Raw genomic sequence first — 19,708 nt, forward strand, 5'->3', positions numbered from 1 at the left:
TGATGATCTTTGAGAATGCGTAGAGAGTAAGAGGATAGTGTACAAATACCATTCCATGTATAGAATGACCATAAATTACAACCAGTGAACTCCCAGACAGGATTCTAGAATATAATATTAAAGGGTGATTTGTGGGCTTCCCTGGTGGTTCAGTGGTTGAGAATCCACCTGCCAATGCAGGGGACACAGGTTCGGGCCCTGGTCCAGGAAGATCCCACATGCCATGGAGCAACTAAGCCCATATGCCACAACTACTGAGCCTGTGCTCTGGAGCCTGCGAGCCACAACTACTGAGCCTGTGTGCTGCAACTACTGAAGCCTGCGTGCCTAGAGCCCATGCTCCACAACAAGAGAAGCCACTGCAATGAGAAGCCCATGCACCGCAATGAAGAGTAGCCCCTACTCGCCACAATTAGAGAAAGCCGTGCACAGCAGTGAAGACCCAACACAACCAAAAATAAGTAAATAAAATAAATACATTTATAAAAAGAAAAAAAGGTGTGATTTGTGAGGAGATATTAGAGCAAATACTAACCCTTGAGCCAATTTTATGTTCTTGAAGAGAACCAGCACGTAGACCTTGCCATTCCATTTTGTGTAAAGTCACTAGATCCAGGAACTGTAGTTGACATAGAACATATGGACTTTATGAAGGCATTTGACAAAGTTTGTCCTAATATTCCTAAAGACAGTATGAATAAATACAAACTGGTTACACAAATAATTGTGTAGTTTAATAACCAGCTGAAGCACTGTATCTGTAATGTGCAGAGTAGTGGATTAGTATCAACCAAGCAGATATGACATGCCATAGCCTCAACTTAGTCATATTCAACATTTTTTATCAATAAATTAGATGAATAAAACAACTTGCAAGGATCAATTTTGCAGAAGATACAAAGCTTAGAATTTTCTGGGTACTGAAGTCACTAAAGTCTGAGTTTAAAACGTACATATGGGGCTTCCTTGGTGGTGCAGTGGTTGAGAGTCTGCCTGCCAATGCAGGGGACACGGGTTCGTGCCCCGGTCTGGGAAGATCCCACATGCTGTGGAGCAGCTAGGCCCGTGAGCCGTGGCTGCTGAGGCTGCATGTCCAGAGCCTGTGCTCCACAACGGGAGAGACCACAACAGTGAGAGGCCTGCGTACCTCAAAAAAAACCCCAAACAAGCAAAAAACATACATATGTATGTGTATATATACATAAAAAATATATTTTATTTATTTATATTTGCAGTTATATTTCTTGTTGTGCCCTTGCATCTGAAAAGCCAAATGCTCACATAATAGAATAAGGGTTATTGGTTGTAAGGGATAGGTAGCTTCAGGGGAAAAAGAGAATAGTGGAGGAAGATTGGGCATGGATCCTGAAGGGCAAGTAGGGCAACTAGGTCTCAGCAGGGACTGAAGTAAGGAATTGGAAGTTCACTGGGTATGAGACACTGACTGGTTCCATATTTTCCTCTCTTACTCTGGATCCACAATGTCTTTTTCTCATCTTCTCTCTATGTCTGCTCATTTTTCTCTCTCATCTCAATAATGTGGCTTACTCTGTACATTGCACGTGACCCTTCTTTATTATGGCCACCCTAAAAGTGTCCAAATTGCCTGGTCTTCAACACTTACAGGCCTAGCTGGCTCATCCCAGCTCAGGGCTTGGTTCTTCTAGGTCTTATGTCCAACCCTCATCCACCACTCAGCCATGGTAGGGTGGATGGGTGGAGGGGGTTTTAGTCATATAACCACACAGAGCAACCAGGACTATGGAAGGTGGATTCTCTTCAAAAGGGGAAATAAGTGGGAAGGAATGGATTGGTATATTCAGTATAATGAGACATGGTTTTACAGTGCAGTGTGGTTTTTTTTTTTTCTTTTTTCCTGCGGTACGCGGGCCTCTCACTGCCGTGGCCTCTCCCATTGCGGAGCACAGGCTACGGACGCGCAGGCTCAGCCACTATGGCTCACGGGGCTATCCGCTCCGCAGCACGTGGGATCTTCCCGGACCGGGGCACCCCGTGTCCCCTGCATTGGCAGGCAGACTCTCAACCACTGCGCCACCAGGGAAGCCCAAGTGCAGTGTGTTTTAAAATAGGGGCTTTATTTAACGTAAAAGCCAGTTATAGTATATAATAGCAACATATAATTGCCAAAAATACAAAAGACCATTGTGATCTAAGGTTGAGTAAGATGATGTTACTAATGGTATTATTTTAATGAGATATTATAATGAGGGAAGTTTGAATCGTCTCTTATTCTGCTTTAGTGAGACCAGATGAAGTATTCAATTCTGGGCGCCATACCTTGAAACAGATAGAGAACACTGGAACAAGTTCAGAGAAAATTATCTAGAATGAGGAAGAAATTCAAAACCATGTCATATGGGAAACAGCTGAAGGAATTGGAAGTGTTGACCTGGAGAATTAGAAGATACAGAGTGTTCCTAATAGCTGTCTTTAAATATTAGAATAAGGCCTGGGTTATTCCTCATGGTTGCCAGGTGGTTTAGGACCTGTGGATGCTGCAGGGAGGAAGATTTGGGGTCAGCAAGAGAAAGAATTTCCTCATAGACAAAACCATCAGAGGATGGAACAGGCTGCTTTACAAAGTAGTTTCCCATCACTTGGGACGCTGAAATAGAGCCTGGATAACAACTTATCTAGCTTGGAATAGTCTCAATGAACCCATCCAGAGCTTGAACCAGGTTATATTTATGATTTCTTTCAAACTTCTTTTATAAATCTGTAAATTTGGTGTCAGTGGCAGTTAGGTGATTGATGTAGTCATTCATCTGTATCCCATAGTATTATATCATGGTTTTTAATTTGAATTTTTTATTATTTAAGTTTAAATGAGAAAAACGTTAATGTATAAAAATTTTTTTTTGAATTTTATTTTATTTTTTTATAGAGAATGTTCTTATTAGTTATCCATTTTATACATATGTCAATCCCAATCTCCCAATTCATCCTACCACCCCCCCTACCACTTTCCCCACTTGGTGTCCATATGTTTGTTCTCTACATCTGTGTCTCTATTTCTGCCCTGCAAACTGGTTCATCTGTACCATTTTTCTAGGTTCCACATTTATGCGTTAATATACGATATTTGTTTTTCTCTTGCTGACTTACTCTGTATGACAGTCTCCAGATCCATCCACGTCTCTACAAATGACCCAATTTCATTCCTTTTTATGTTTGAGTAATATTCCATTGTATATATGTACCACATCTTCTTTATCCATTTGTCTGTCAATGGGCACTTAGATTGTTTCCATGACCTGGCTATTGTAAATAGTGCTGCAATGAACATTGAGGTGCATGTGTCTTTTTGAATTATGGTTTTCTCTGGGTATATGCCCAGTAGTGGGATTGCTGGGTCATATGGTAACTCTATTTTTAGTTTTTTAAGGAACCTCCATACTGTTCTCCATAGTGGCTGTATCAATTTACATTCCCACCAACAGTACAAGAGGGTTCCCTTTTCTCCACACCCTCTCTAGCATTTGCTGTTTGTAAATTTTCCAATGATCCCCATTCTAACCAGTGTGAGGTGATACCTCATTGTAGTTTTGATTTGCATTTCTCTAATGATTAGTGATGTTGAGCATCCTTTCATGTGTTTCTTGGCAGTCTGTATATCTTCTCTGGAGAAATGTCTATTTAGGTCTTCTGCCCATTTTTGGATTAGGTTGTTTGATTTTTGATACTGAGCTGCATGAGCTGCTTGTATATTTTGGAAATTAATCCTTTGCAAATATTTTCTCCCATTCTAAAGGGTGGAAGGAAATTCCTCTTCTTTATGGTTTCCTTTGCTGTGCAAAAGCTTTTAAGTTTCATTAGGTCCCATTTGTTTATTTTTGTTTTTATTTCCATTACTCTAGGAGGTGGATCAAAAAAGATCTTGCTGTGATTTATGTCATAAGAGTGTTCTTCCTATGTTTTCCTCTAAGAGTTTTATAGTGTCCCATCTTACATTTTGGTCTCTAATCCATTTTGAGTTTATTTTTGTGTATGGTGTTAGGCAGTGTTCTAATTTCATCCTTTTACATGTAGCTGTCCAGTTTTCCCAGCACCACTTATTGAAGAGACTGTCTTTTCTCCATTGTATACCTTTGCCTCCTTTGTCATAGATTAGGTGACCATAGGTGCGTGGGTTTATCTCTGAGCTTTCTATCCTGTTCCATTGATCTATCTTTCTGTTTTTGTGCCAGTACCATACTGTCTTGATTACTGTAGCTTTGTAGTATAGTTTGAAGTCCGGGAGCATGATTCCTCCAGCTCTGTGTTTTTCCATCAAGGCTGCTTTGGCTATTCGGGGTCTTCTGTGTCTCCATACAAATTTTAAGATTTTTTGTTCTAGTTCTGTAAAAAAATGCCATTGGTAATTTGATAGGGATTGCATTGAATCTGTAGATTGCTTTGGGTAGTATAGTCATTTTGACAATATTGGTTCTTCCAATCCAAGAACATGGTATATCTCTCCATCTGTTTGTATCATCTTTAATTTCTTTCATCAGTATCTTATAGTTTTCTGCATACAGATCTTCTGTCTCCCTATGTAGGTTTATTCTTAGGTTTTTTTATTCTTTTCGTTGCAGTGGTAAATGGGAGTGTTTCCTTAATTTCTCTTTCAGATTTTTCATCATTAGTATATAGGAATGCAAGAGATTTCTGTGCATTAATTTTGTATCCTGCTACTTTACCAAATTCGTTGATTAGCTCTAGTAGTTTTCTGGTGGCATCTTAGGATTTTCTATGTATAGTATCATCTCATCTGCAAACAGTGACAGTTTTACTTCTTCTTTTCCAATTTTCCAATTTGTATTCCTTTTATTTCTTTTTCTTCTTTGCTGTGGCTAGGACTTCCAAAACTATGTCGAATAATAGTGGCGAGAGTGGACCTCCTTGTCTTGTTCCTGATTTTAGAGGAAATGCTTTCAGTTTTTTCACCACTGAGAGTGATGTTTGCTGTGGGTTTGTCATATATGGCCTTTATTATGTTGAGGTAGCTTCCCTCTATGCCTACTTTCTGGAGAGTTTTTATCATAAATGAGTGTTGAATTTTGTCAAAAGCTTTTTCTGCATCTATTGAGATGATCATATGGTTTTTCTTCTTCTGTTTGTTAATTTGGTATATCACATTGATTGATGTGCGTATATTGAATCCTTGCATCCCTGGGATACATCCCACTTGATCATGGTGTATCATCCTTTTAATGTGTTGTTGGATTCTGTTTGCTAGTATTCTGTTGAGGATTTTTGCATCTATATTCATCAGTGATGTTGGTCTGTAATTTTCTTTTTTTGTAGTATCTTTTTCTGGTTTTGGTATCAGGGTGATGGTGGCCTCATAGAATGAGTTTGGGAGTGTTTCTTCCTCTGCAATTTTTAGGAAGGGTTTGAGAAGAATGAGTCTTAGATTTTCTCTAAACGTTTGGTAGAATTCACCTGTGAAGCCATCAGGTCCTGGACTTTGTTTGTTGGAAGATTTTTGATCACACTTTCAATTTCATTACTTATGATTGGTGTATTCATATTTTATGTTTCTTCCTGGTTCTGTCTTGGAAGGTTATACCTTCCTAAGAATTTGTCCATTTCTTCCAGGTTATACATTTTATTGGCATAAACTTGCTTGTAGTAGTCTCTTATGATGCTTTGTATTTCTGTGGTGTCCATTGTAACTTCTTTTTCTTTTCTAGTTTTATTGATTTGAGTCTTCTCCCTCTTTTTCTTGATGAGTCTGGCTAAAGGTTTATCAATTTTGTGTATCTTCTCAAACAACCAGCTTTTAGTTTTATTGATCTTTGCTATTTTTTTCTTTGTTTCTATTTCATTTATTTCTGCTCTGATCTTTATGATTTCTTTCCTTCTACTAGCATTGGGTTTTGTTTGTTCTTCTTCCTCTAGTTCCTTTAGGTGTAAGGTTAGATTGTTTATTTGAGATTTTTCTTGTTCCTTGAGGTAGACTTGTATTGCTATCAACTTCCCTCTTAGAACTGCTTTTGCTGCATCCCATAGGTTTTGGATCATTGTGTTTTCATTGTCATTTGTCTCTAGGTATTTTTTGATTCCCTCTTTGATTTCTTCAGTCATCTCTTGGTTATTTAGTAACATATTGTTTAGCCTTCATGTGTCTGTGTTTTTTAATGTTTTTTTTCCCTGTAATTGATTTCTAATCTCGTAGCATTGTGGTCACAAAAGATGCTTGATATGATTTCCATTTTCTTAAATTTACTGAGGCTTGATTTGTGACCAAGATGTGATCTATCCTGGAGAATGTTCTGTGTGCACTTCAGAAAAAAGTGTAATCTGCTGTTTTTGGATGGAATGTCCTATAAATATCAATAAAATGTACCTGGTCTATTGTGTCATTTAAAGCTTGTGTTTCCTTATTAATTTTCTGTTTGGATGGTTTGTCCATTGGTGTAAGTAAGGTGTTAAAGTCCCCCACTATTATTGTGGTACTGTTGATTTCCCCTGTTTTAGCTGTTAGCAGTTGCCTTATGTATTGAGGTGCTCCTATCTTGGGTGCATATATATTTATAATTGTTATATCTTCTTCTTGGATTGATCCCTTGATCATTATGTAGTGTCCTTCCTTGTCTCTTGTAACATTCTGTATTTTAAAGTCTATTTTACCTGATGAGTATTGCTACTCCAGCTTTCTTTTGATTTCCATTTGCATGGAATGTCTTTTTCCATCCCCTCACTTTCAGTCTGTATGTGTCCCTAGGTCTGAAGTGGGTCTCTTGTAGACAGCATTTATATCGATCTTGTTTTTGTATCCATTCAGCAAGCCTGTGTCTTTTGATTGGAGCATTTAATCCATTCACGTTTAAGGTAATTGTTGATATGTATGTTCCTATGACCATTTTCTTAATTGTTTTGGGTTTGTTTTTGTAGGTCCTTTTCTTCTCTTGTGTTTCCCAGTTAGAGAAGTTCCTTTAGCATTTGTTGTAGAGCTGGTTTGGTGGTGCTGAATTCTCTTAGCTTTTACTTGTCTGTAAAGCTTTTGATTTCTCTGTAGAATCTGAATGAGATCCTTGCTGGGTAGAATAATGTTGGTTATGGGTTCTTCCCTTTCATCTGTTTAAATATATCATGCCACTCCCTTCTGGCTTGGAGAGTTTCTACTGAGAAATCAGCTGTTAACCTTATGGGAGTTCCCTTGTATGTTATTTGTCATTTTTCCCTTGTTGCTTTCAATAATTTTTCTTTGTGTTTACTTTTTGTCAGTTTGATTACTGTGTGTCTCAGCGTGTTTCTCCTTGGGTTTATCCTGCCTGGGGCTCTCTGCACTTACTGGACTTGGGTGGCTATTTCCTGTCCCATGTTAGGGAAGTTTTAGACTATAATCTCTTCAAATATTTTATTGGGTCCTCTCTCTCTCTCTTCTCCTTCTGGGACCCCTATAATGCAAATGTTGTTACGTTTAATGTTGTCCCAGAGATCTCTTAGGCTGTCTTTATTTCTTTTCATTCTTTTCTCTTTTTTCTGTTCCACAGCAGTGAATTCTACCATTCTGTCTTCCAGGTCACTTATTTGTGCTTATGCCTCAGTTGTTCTGCTATTGATTCCTTCTCATGTATTTTTCATTTCAGTTATTGTATTATTTATCTGTTTGTTTGTTCTTTAATTCTTCTAGGTGTTTGTTCTTTAATTCTTCTAGCTCTTTCTTAATCATTTCTTGCATATTCTCGATCTTTGCCTCCACTCTTTTCCCGAGGTTTTTTTTTTTTTTTTTATCATTTTCACTATCATTATTCTGAATTCTTTTTCTGGAATGTTGCCTATCTCCACTTCATTTAGTTGTTTTTTGGGGTTTTATTTTGTTCCTTCATGTGGTACATATCCCTCTGCCTTTCCATCTTGTGTATCTTTCTGTGAATGTGGTTTTTGTTCCACAGGTTGCAGGGTTGTACTTCTTCTTGCTTCCGCTGTCTGCCCTCTCAAAAATTATTATTAGTTTGTTTCAACCGTCTCTGGTACAATGGCATGGATAGGCACAGATGGTGGATGGCATTGATAGGCAGATATGGTGGCATCACTCAGTTATAGGAGCAGTTTCTACAGTCCTAAGGGAGGTTGCATTAAGAGTAAGCATTCCTTGTATAATCTAAGAGTTTTAGTGCCCTGGAGCAAATATTTAACAAAGCTTTGTCCTGTATTTGTGAATAGCGAGACAAGTAGAGGCCACTTGAAGAATATTTGTATACTTGAGACAGAAAAAAGAATTACCTTTCTCTTGACTTTGCTAAAATTCCATTTTTCACTGCCCCTATCTGGCCAAAGATATATAAGCATTTTATCTGAAGGAAGTCAGAGGATTTAGCTGACATTCATATGGTAGATAAATATGATACAAATGGTTACAGGCATAAGTGCTGATTTTAAAATAGACTTGGGTTTAATGCCGACTTCTCTACTTAGCAGCTGGTTATCTAACTTCAGTAGTCCCCATTTCCTTAAGTGTAAAATAGGTATAATCATACCTACCTGAGGGGAAAAGTACTATCTGATTTAGGCAGAAGACATGAGGTTCAAAGTGTTTCTCCTATATCTGGTTTTATGACAGAATGTTAAATTCTATAAAAATCTTAAAAAACTGAACAGGAACTTAGAGTTCATTTGGCCCAATGCCATAATTTTATAAATGAGGGAAATGAGATCTGAAGAAGCTAAGAAACATCTCCAGAATCACAGTGCAGTTGGAAGTGAAAGGCCAGTGATTTATTCCCACATCGTGGAAAAGTCATCTTAAAATAAGAATTGTAAAGATGTTTTCATCATTTTTAGTTTTATTTTATGGAAAATATTTCAAGAGTAAATCTTTCTTAGAGATACCATGGAGAAATTATTACTCTGAACAACCCTATTCTAATTCCAAGATTTTGTGTCAGTCGATATCATGCCAGTTTTTAAAATTTTATCCAGATGTATGCAGTGTTGCAAGTATTACTCCATGGCATAGCACAGTATACATTTACTTCATTTAACCAATATGGTTACAATAACATCTTCAGCTGAACGTTATGTTTTGGAATTAAAAAACTATCATTTCAGTTAATGTCTGTTCTATTTTCTAGATGTCTCCAGAAGAAAAAGTTTGTAAGTACTGTGGAGTCAGCTATCTAATTCTTCATGAGTTTAAGGCTATGGAAGAAAAAGTGAAAGCGATGGAAAAAGAGATGAAATTTTATCAAGGAAGTGTAGAACGTGAAAAGAGCCTTCAAGAAACACTACAGGCTCTTAGCCAAGATTTTGAACAGTACAAAATTGACAGTGAATCCAAAATGGAAAGGTTAGAATATGTTATTCTTTTCTGTCATTTATTTAGTTTGGAAGAAAAGTACAGAGTATAGACTTGACTTTGTTTTTCTAGAATTTCTCTTCATCAAGTATAATTTATATCTTAATACATTTGGGTTTGTTTATTATTACTGATTACTAAATATACTTCTTAAATATAATTTGAGCATTCCTTTGAGGTGTATATTTCTATCAATAATTAGAAACTAATTGATTCAGTAACTATAAGTTGTGATGGGTTGATTTAACTTTTCCCCAGATATATATGTTAATTTTATCATTAGGAAAGTTTATCTATCAAAAATCAGGTGAATTTTGGTAGATTTGATATCTAACATTTGTTTTTAAACGTGCTTGAATATTTAGATTTATAGAATAAGACTTTCACGTTATGAAAAGGAGGCCAAAACATTAAAATTGGCACATGATTCTAAATCAATGAAACTGGAATAAAATTAAAGATTGGTTTCCTAATGTTGAGTCTAATCAGCAAGTTAGTCTGCCTAAGGACACCTCACTGAGCTTACACAAACACTTCTACAAAAGGGTTTTTGCTGTTGTTTCATGGCTTTTCCTTTGAATGAATATGTCTCCATTTAAAATACCGACAGTTGGGGCTTCCCTGATGGTGCAGTGGTTGAGAGTCTGCCTGCCGATGCAGGGGACATGGGTTCGTGCCCGGGTCCGGGAAGATCCCACATGCCGCGGAGCGGCTGGACTCGTGAGCCATGGCCGCTGAGCCTGCACGTCCGGAGCCTGTGCTCCGCAATGGGAGAGGCCACAACAGTGAGAGGCCCGCGTACCGCAAAAAAAAAAAAAGAAAAAACAAAAGAAAATATCGACAGTTGATGTTAGTAAACTATGAACTAATGAATATAATGAAATCGTGTCCTTATAAAGTAGAAACTTTCTTAAATCTCTTAGGATTAAGTACTCCTATTAAATTTCATTACAAATTTGAATAATTACATTAAATACCAATTCTTAGTCCTTTGCTAAGAAAATTTTGTTATATTTTTTTGAATTTCAAGTCTGAATAGTAAAGTATTTAATAATGTTTGAGTGGAAAAATTAAAAATATTTAGTTTAAAATTTTAAATTTGGAGGGTTTTTGCCTGTCAGATTCTTTTGTTTGGTGTTACTCCCACTTTCTTGAATAATATATTATATTATATAAATAATACATAAACATACGAAATGAAAGAAGTATTGATATATAGAAGAAAAGGCAAGAAAGTCCTTTTTTATCCTTCTGATTGCTTTCTTCTTACTGGAGATAAAAAAATAAAAAAACACCTTTAATGGTTTGGTATATATCTTTCTAGATCCTTCATTTTGCCTTAAACTTTATTATAGATATATCCTTTAAATATATATAATGTTTATATATACCATGTAGTTTTAAAACTATTTTTAATAGACTCATTTTTAATATAAGTAATATAATAAATATATTGGTCTGTGACTTTTGCCACTTAATTTTATATCCTGGAAATTGTTCCGTGTTAATGCATATAGATCTATCTTGTTCTTAACTGCTGCAAAGTCTTCCTTACTAGGAATATGCTATAATTTACTTAACCATTTCTCTTTTCAGCATTTAGATTATTCCAGTATTTATGATTACACATAGTAGTTTTATTTATATTCTTGTGTACATATGTTTTCCATAGGATAAATTTCTAGAAGTGGAATTGCTGAAAAGAAAGGAAATACCAATTTAAAATTTTGGTGGACATTATACCAAATTGTCCTTTGAGAAGATAGGGTTAATTTGTATTTGGCCAATAGTTTATAAAGTGGTCATTTCCTTACATCTTGTTAATACTGGAGTCTTCTTAATTTTTCTCAAATTTTCACATTTTTCTTCAGCAGAAAAAATGTTACTTCATTGTTATTTAATTTGTGTTTCTTTATTGCTAGTGAGGTTGAACTTTTTTTCATATGTTTATTAGATATTTATATTTTGTCAGTGAGTTACTTGTTCATATGTATTGTCCAATTTTCTACAGTATTATTTGTATTTTTTGTTTATATATAGGAGTTTTTAATATAATATAGACTCATACTTTGATTACATATTGCTAATATTTTCTCATTGCTGCTTATCTTTTTTTTTTTTTAATTAATTTATTTATTTATGGCTGTGTTGGGTCTTCATTTCTGTGCGAGGGCTTTCTCCAGTTGCGGCAAGCGGGGGCCACTCCTCATCGCGGTGCACTGGCCTCTCACTATGGCTGCCTCTCTTGTTCTCTGTGGAGCACAGGCTCCAGACGCGCAGGCTCAGCAATTGTGGCTCACGGGCCCAGTTGCTCTGCGGCATGTGGGATCTTCCCAGACCAGGGCTCGAACCCGTGTCCCCTGCATTGGCAGGCAGACTCTCAACCACTGTACCACCAGGGAAGCCCTCATTGCTGCTTATCTTATTGTTTATTGTATTTTTTTCTGTATCAATTTTTTAAAAATATGCCAAATTCTGGTAAGGGTTCTGAGTCAAGTCCTTTTGGTTGCAAACAACAGAAACTTACTCTGGGTTTTGCTAACCTAGATTCAAGCAAGTTGAAAACAACATAAGTTTAAAACGTTTATAGTGTTGTCGTTCTGGTAAGGCTTTTAATGTATGAGTTAGATTTATAATTTCATGGGATTTTTTGTTGTGTTTTTTTTTTGTTGTTGTTGTTGTTTTATAAATATTTATTTATTTATTTATTTATTGTTGTCCCAATATCATTCTTTAAATTCTTCATCCTTTCTCACTTGATTTGAAATGGCACCTATTATAGTCTTATTCTGGACTCTGTTTTATGCTATTGATCTATAATCTATCACTGGGTGTCTTAGTCCATTTGGGCTGCTATAACAAAGTAGTAGACTGGGTGACTTATAACAATATTATTTATTTCTCACAGTTCTGGAGGCTGGGAAGCCTAGGATCAAAGTGCTAGCATATTTGTTACCTGGTGACAGCCCCTTCCTGGTTCATAGACAGCTGTCTTCTTGCTGTGTCCTCATATGGCATTGAAGGCAAGGGAGCTCTCTGGAGTCTCTTTTATAAGGATACTAATCCCATTCATGAGAGCTTCATCCTTAGGACCTAATCACCTCCCAAAGGCCAAACCTCCAAATATCATCACATTGGGCAATAGATTTCAACTTAAGAGTTTTGGGGGGACACAAATACCCAGTGTATAGGAATGGGTCAGCAACACACTTTTAACTACTTTTGCTTTATATGTTTTGATATTTTGTAGGGCAACTGTTTGTTTTGCTTTTCATATTATCCTGGCTTTTCTAACATATTTTCTAGATGAATTAGAATCAGCTTATCAGATTCCATAAAACATTCTATATTATGATTTAGACTGGAGTTGCATTTGCTTTCTAGAGCAATTTGACATCTTAAGAATTTACATCTTTATAATCTTCAGTCTTTTTATCCTGGTACATGGTATTTTACCCCCATTTATTCAGGCTTTGTTTAAATCACTCACATTCCATATTCTTGCACATTCCATATTAGTTTAATTCCTGGACATGTAACTTTTGTTGCTGTTGGGGATGGGATCTTTTTGTTCATTAGATTTAAAAATTTTTCTGAATGCTATTGATTTTCATATATTGACTTTGTAACTAGCTCACTTACTGAATTCTTTTATTACTTGTATTTGTTTTTCAGTTGATTTTCTTGAATATATTACATATATTCATTTTATATATACACAGTACACATATATAAGACAATCACATTATATGCAAATAGTAACTGTCTTACCTTTAAATTTCTAATAGTTCCCCACTCCCCGTCCTTTTTGTCTCGTTAACTTGGATTAGACCTTTAGAACACTATTGAACAGTAAACTTGTAGAGTGCATCTTTGTCTTATTTCTGATTTAATGTGAACCCATCTAGTGTGTTTCTATGTTAAATTGGGTGTTGGCTATAGGTTTCTTAAAGATGACTTTTATCAAAGGAATTTCCCTTTTTTTCTAGATCCTTAAGGTTAATATTTTAATCAGGAATTGAATTTTAACAAATGCTTTACTATCTTCTTTGTTGTAAATTAATTGTCCCTATATGCATAGGTTTATTTCTGGGCTCTCAATTCTGTTCCATTGATCTATGTATCTTTTTCTGTCAATACCATGCTATTTTGATTACTATGGCTTTGAAATATTGTTTGAAATCAGGGCGTGTGATACCTCCAGCTTTATTCTTTTTTCCTCAGGATTGCTTTGGTTATTTAGGGTCTTTTGTGGTTCCATATACATTTTAGAATTTTTTGTTTTACTTCTGTGAACAATGTCTTTGGGACTTTGATGGGGATTGCGTTGAATCTGTAGATTGCTTTAGGTAATATGGACATTTTAACAATGTTCATTCTTTCAGTCCATGAGCATGGAATATCTTTCCATTTATTTGTGTCTTCTTCAGTTTCTTTCAACAATGTCTTAGAGTTTTCGGGTCTTTCACCTCCTTGGTTAAATTTATTTCTGGGTGCTTTATTCTTTTTGATGCAGTTGTAAATAGAATTTTCTTAATTTCTCTTTCTGCTAACTCATTATTAGTGTATAGAAACCCAACCGATTTTTGTATGTTGATTTTGTACCCTGGAACTTTACTCATTTATTATTTCTAATAGTTTTTTTTGTGGATTCTTTAGGGTTTTCTATATCTAAAATCATATCATCTGCAAATAGTGACAATTTTACTTCTTCCTTTTCAATTTGGATGCTTTTTACTTATTTTTCTTGCATGATTGCTCTAGTTAAAACTTCCAGTATTATGTTGAATAAGAATGGTGAGAGTGCATATCCTTGTCTTGTTCATGACTTTAGGGGGATAGCTTTCAGTTTTTCACCATTAGGTATGATGTTAGCTGTGGGTTTGTCATATATGGCCTTTATTATGTTGAGGTACATTCCTTCTATACTAACTTTATTGAGAGTTTCTATCATAAATGGGTGTTGAATCTTTTCAAATGCTTTTTCTGCATCTATGAAATGAGATCATGGTTTTTATCCTTCACTTTGTTATAGTGATGTATCACGTTGATTGATTTGTGGAAGTTGAAGCACCCTGGAATAAATCCCACTTGATCAAGGTTATTATACTTTTAATCTATTGTTTTATTAATCTAATATTTTGTTGAGAAGTTTTGCATCTATGTTCATCAGAGATATTGGCCTGTAATTTTGTGTGTGTGTGTGTGTGTGGTCATTGTCTGGTTTTTGTATCACAGTGATGTTGACCTCATAAAAATGAGTTAGGAAGTCTTCCTTCCTCTTCAAGTTTTTTTTTTTTTTTTTTTTTTTTTGTGGCACGCGGGCCTCTCACTGTTGTGGCCTCTCCCATTGCAGAGCACAGGCTCTGGACACGCAGGCTCAGTGGCCATGGCTCATGGGCCCAGCCGCTCCATGGCATGTGGGATCTTCCCGGACCGGGGCACAAACCCACGTCCCCTGCATTGGCAGACAGACTCTCAACCACTGCACCACCAGGGAAGCCCCTCTTCAAGATTTTTGGAGTAGTTTGAGAAGGATAGATATTAAATCTTCTTTGAATATTTAGTAGAATTTACCTGTGAGGCCCTCTGGTCTTCTGGTGGACTTTTGTTTCATGGGAACTTTTGGATTACTGTTTCCATCTCTGTACTAGGGATTGGTCTATTCAGATTTTCTATTTCTTCATGACTCAGTCTTGGAAAGTTATATGATTCTAAGAATTTGTCCATTTCTAGGTTGTCCAATTTTTGGCATATAGCTGTTCATTATATTTTATTATAATCCTTTGTATTTTTGTGGTATCCATTATTATTTCTTCTCTTTTGTTTCTGATTTTATTGATTTTATTAACAGAGCCTCCTCTCTCTCTTTTTTCTTAGTTAGTTTAGCTAAAGGTTTGTCAATTTTGTTTATCTTTGCAAAGAACCAGATCTTAGTTTCATTGATCTTTTCTGTTGTGTTTTTAGTCTCTATTTCATTTATTTCCTCTCTGATCTTTATTATTTCCTTCCTTCTACTGACTTAGGACTTTATTTGTTCTTCTTTTTCTAGTTCCTTTACATGTATGGTTAGATTGTTTAATATTGTTCTCATTTCATTGAGACTTTTCTTGTTTCTTGAGGTAAGCCTGTATTGCTATAAACTTCCCTCTTAGAACTGCTTTTGTTGCATTCCATAGATTTTGGTATTTTATATTCTTATTTTCATTTGTCTTCAGGTAATTTTTTATTTCTTCTTTCATTTCTTCATTGAACCAATAGTTGTTAAGTACCATGTTGTTCAGCCTCACATATTTGTGACTTTTCCAGCTTTCTTCTTGCAGTTTATTTCTGTTTTCATACCATTGTGATTGGGAAGGATGATTCATATGAATTCAGTCTTTAAATTTATTGAGACTTGTTTTATGTCCCAACATATAGTCTATTCTTCAGAAAGTTTTGTGCACACTTGAAAGAAAATGTGTATTCTGCTGCATTGGAATGGAATTTTCTGTACAAATCTATCACATCGATCTGGTCTAATGTTTCACATAAGGCCAGTGTTTCCTTGTTGACTTTCTGTCTAGATGATCTATTTATTGATGTAAGTGGAGTGTTAAATTCCCTACTATTACTGGGTTGCTATCAGTTTCTCCCTCTAGGTCTGCTAATAAGTGTTTTATATATTTTTGTGCTCCTAGATTAAGTGCATATATATTAATAACTGTTATGTCTTCTTGATGAATGATCCCTTTATCATTATATACTGTCCATTATTGTCTCATGTTAACTTTTTTGGCTTGAAGTCTGTTTTGTCTGATGTGAGTATGTCTATACCCACTTTCTTTTGGCTGCCATTTGCTTGGAGTATCATCTTCCATTCTTTCACTCTGAGCCCATGTTTGTCTTTAGAGCTGAGGTGAGTTTCTTGGAGGCAGCATACAGTTGGGTCTTGCTTTTTAATCAGTCCAGCCACTCTGTGTCTTTTGATTAGTGAATTTAATCCATTTACATTTAGGGTGATTATTGATAGGTGAAGACTTAGTACTGCCATTTTATCTTGTTTTCTGGTTGCTCTATTTCTCCATTATTTCTTTTTCCTTGTGATTCTGCCTGCCATTTTGGTTTAGTGGTTTTCTATGATGTTTTTCTCAGTTACCTCTTTTTTTATATTTCATGTCTCTGCTCTAGATTTATGTTTTGTGGTTACCATGAAGTTTGTATAAAATGTCTCATAAATAAAATAGTCCTTTTTTAGGTAACATCTTATCTTCACTTACCTATATATTCACTCTACCATGTTGTTGACATCACTTTTTCCTAATATATTTTCTAATATTAAGCTATACTTACATTTTTGGTATAAAGCCATTTGGATCATGGTGTGTATTTCAGAGTTCCCTAAATTTTATGCATTTGCTTACAGCTATGAGCACTCTGTACTATTTTTCCATAAATGCTCCATTTAATATATATGTTTAAAGGAAATTTTCTGTAAGAAAAGTAAGTGGGAAAACATTATCACTTGCCATAAATAGAAGGTTAAAAATAAAGATATAATTATTAAAATAAAATGTCTTTGTACCACTAAAATAATTATCCATATTACTAGTTATGTGTGAGAAATTTTATGAAAATTATTTATATTTAATATGGTGCTGGATTAATTTACTAATGTTTTACATAGATTTTTGCATCCGTATTCACAGGTGAGGTCTTGTTTTATAGTATAAATACTGGCTTAAACTAGCCTCTTGAAAAACGTTAAGAAGCCTTTCACCTTTTGTGTACACCAGACATATTGAATAACACATGAGTTGCCTGTTCCTTGCAGCTTTGGCAGATATCCTTCATAAAGAGTGTGCTTGTATCTTTTTTGGGAAGTAGAATTTTGATGACTCATTATGTGTCCTCTGTACTTATTGGTTTATTTGTGGATTTTACCTCTTCCTGAGTCAATTTTAGAAATTGATATTTTCCTAGAAAAACAAGTATTTCACTTACATTTCAAGTTTCTTGTTAGTTAGTAATATGTGGTATCCTTTTATTTAAAACTGTTCCTCTGTATCTGTTATGACCCCCTTTATCTTTTCTTGGGATGATTATTTGTGTTTGATTAAGAGAGAGACAGGATAAAGAGAGGGGAGGGGAAACTTTTTTCCCTAAGAAAAGAAACAGATCTGTCTATTTTATTGACCTTTTCAAAGAACCAGATTTTAGCTTAACTGATCAAATCTGTTTCTTTACTATTTCATTAATTTACACTCTTATTTTTATTTATTTATTATGCTTTAAAAATTTTCTAGTTTTCTTACTAGTTACCTCACCAAAGCCTTGGCTAATTTCTCAGTCTCTTTTCCTAGTAGTTACATTTAAAGTTATTAAGTTTCCTTGTGGTAATAAGTTTTCACAACAAAATTTTGATAATAGTGTTTTATTTTTATTTACTTTTAAATAAGATGGGAGTTCAGTTTTATTTCCTTTTTAATCTAAGACTCTTGGAAGGACATTTTTTAAGTTTTCTAAGTGGATACCTTTTTTTTTTTTGCTATCTTTTTATTTATGTCCATTTTTTATTCCACCACTAATGTAAATGGTAATGAGTTTTAATTTCGAATTCCATACGTTCATGGTATATAGGAAAGTTACTGACTTTTGTATAATTAACCTTCTATCTTGCAACCTTGCTATAAGCACTTGTTAGTTCCAAGTTTCTTTGTTGATTCTTTCAGGTTTTCTGTATAGGTGATCATGTCATCAGTGAACAAAGACAGTTTTATTTCTTCTTTCCCAATCTGTATACCTTTATTTTTTTTCTTGTCTTATTGCATTAGTTAGGACTTCAGAAACAATGTTAAATAGCAGTGGTGAGAGGGGACATCCTTGTTTTGTTCTTGATCTTAGCAGGAAACCTTCAAGTTTTTCACTGTTAAATATGATATGAACTGTAGATTTTTTGTAAATTTCTTTTATTTTTTTTTTTTTCTGCTCTGTGTGGCATGTGGGATGTTAGTTCCCTGACCAGGGATTGAACCCGTGCCCCCTGCAGTGGAAGTGCAGAGTCCTAACCACTGGACTGCCAGGGAATTCCCTAAATGTTCTTTATAAAACTAAGGAAGTTTCTTTCTATTCCTAGTTTGCTGACAGGTTTTTTTTTTTTTTAGTATTTATTTATTTATTTGGCTGCATTGGGTCTTAGCTGCAGCATGTGGGTTCTTTTATTGCAGTGCATGGGCTTCTCTCTAGTTGTGGTGTGCAGGCTCTAGAGCACGTGGGCTTAGTTGCCCCACGGCATGTGGGATCTTAGTTCCCCCACCAGGGATCGAACCCACGTTCCCTGCATTGGAAGGCGGATTCTTAACCACTGGACTGCCAGGGAAGTCCCTGCTGACAGTTTTTAACATGAATGAATGTTGGATTTTGTCAAAATATTTTTCTACACCTATTGATATGATCATGTGACTTTTCTGCTTTAGCCTGTTGATGTGATGGATTACATTAATCGATTTTTGAATGTTGAACCAGGTTTGATACCTGGAATAAATCCCATTTGGTTGTGGTGCATAATTTTTTTAATATATTTTAAAATTTGATTCACTAATATTTTGTTGAGAAGTTTTACATCTATGTTCATGAGAGATATTGATCTATAGTTTTCTTTTCTTGAATTTTTGTCTGGTTTGGTATTAGGGTAATGCTGGCCTCATTGAATGAGTTGGGAAATATTCTCTTCACTTCAATCTTTGGAAGAGAGAATTGGTATAACTTTTTCCTTAAAAAATGGTAGAATTTTTTAAGGAAATTAAAAAATTTGGTAGAATTTATCAGTGAATCCATCTGGACCTGGTGATTTCTGTTTTGGAAGTTTATTAATTGTTGATGATATTTCTTTTATAGATACAGTTATATTCAGATTGTCTATTTATTCTTGTGTGAGTTTTGGCATTTCTTTTAAGGAGTTGATTCATTTTATCTTGGTGATCAAATCTGTGGGCCTGGAGTTATTCATAGTATTTCTTTAAAACATTTTTTTATACTTTTTTTCTTTTGAATTATAGCTGATGTATAATATTATATGTCACAGGTGTACAACATAGTGGTTCTAAATTTTTAAAGGTTACACTCCATTTATAGTTATTATAAAATACTGGCTGTATTCCCTGTGTTGTACAGTATATCCTTGTAGTTTATTTTATACATAATAGTTTGTACCTCTGAGTCCCCTACTCTTGTATTGCCCCTTCCTCCTTTTCTCTCCCCACTGGTAACCACTAGTTTATTCTCTATATCTATGAGTCTGTTTTCATTTTGTTGTATTCATTAGTTTGTTTTATTTTTCCACATATAAGTGATATCATACAGTGTTCATCTTTCTGTCTAACATGTCATTTAGCATAATGCCCTCCAAGTCCATCCATGTTG

At 35.1% G+C, this 19,708-nt stretch overlaps 1 protein-coding gene across 1 annotated transcript in view; it reads left to right on the top strand.

The window, feature by feature from the left end:
• The first annotated feature begins 8,006 nt into the window (after positions 1 to 8,006).
• Positions 8,007 to 19,708, top strand: part of LEKR1 (leucine, glutamate and lysine rich 1) — a 238,968-nt gene continuing 227,266 nt past the window's right edge. Inside the window, exons 1-2 of the mRNA XM_065875811.1 lie at positions 8,007 to 8,093; positions 9,084 to 9,298. Of these exons, the coding sequence (XP_065731883.1) occupies positions 8,007 to 8,093; positions 9,084 to 9,298 (302 nt within the window). The remainder of the gene's footprint in view (positions 8,094 to 9,083; positions 9,299 to 19,708) is intronic.

The sequence above is a fragment of the Phocoena phocoena genome, chromosome 4, assembly GCF_963924675.1.
Source record: "Phocoena phocoena chromosome 4, mPhoPho1.1, whole genome shotgun sequence".
NCBI lineage: Eukaryota > Metazoa > Chordata > Mammalia > Artiodactyla > Phocoenidae > Phocoena > Phocoena phocoena.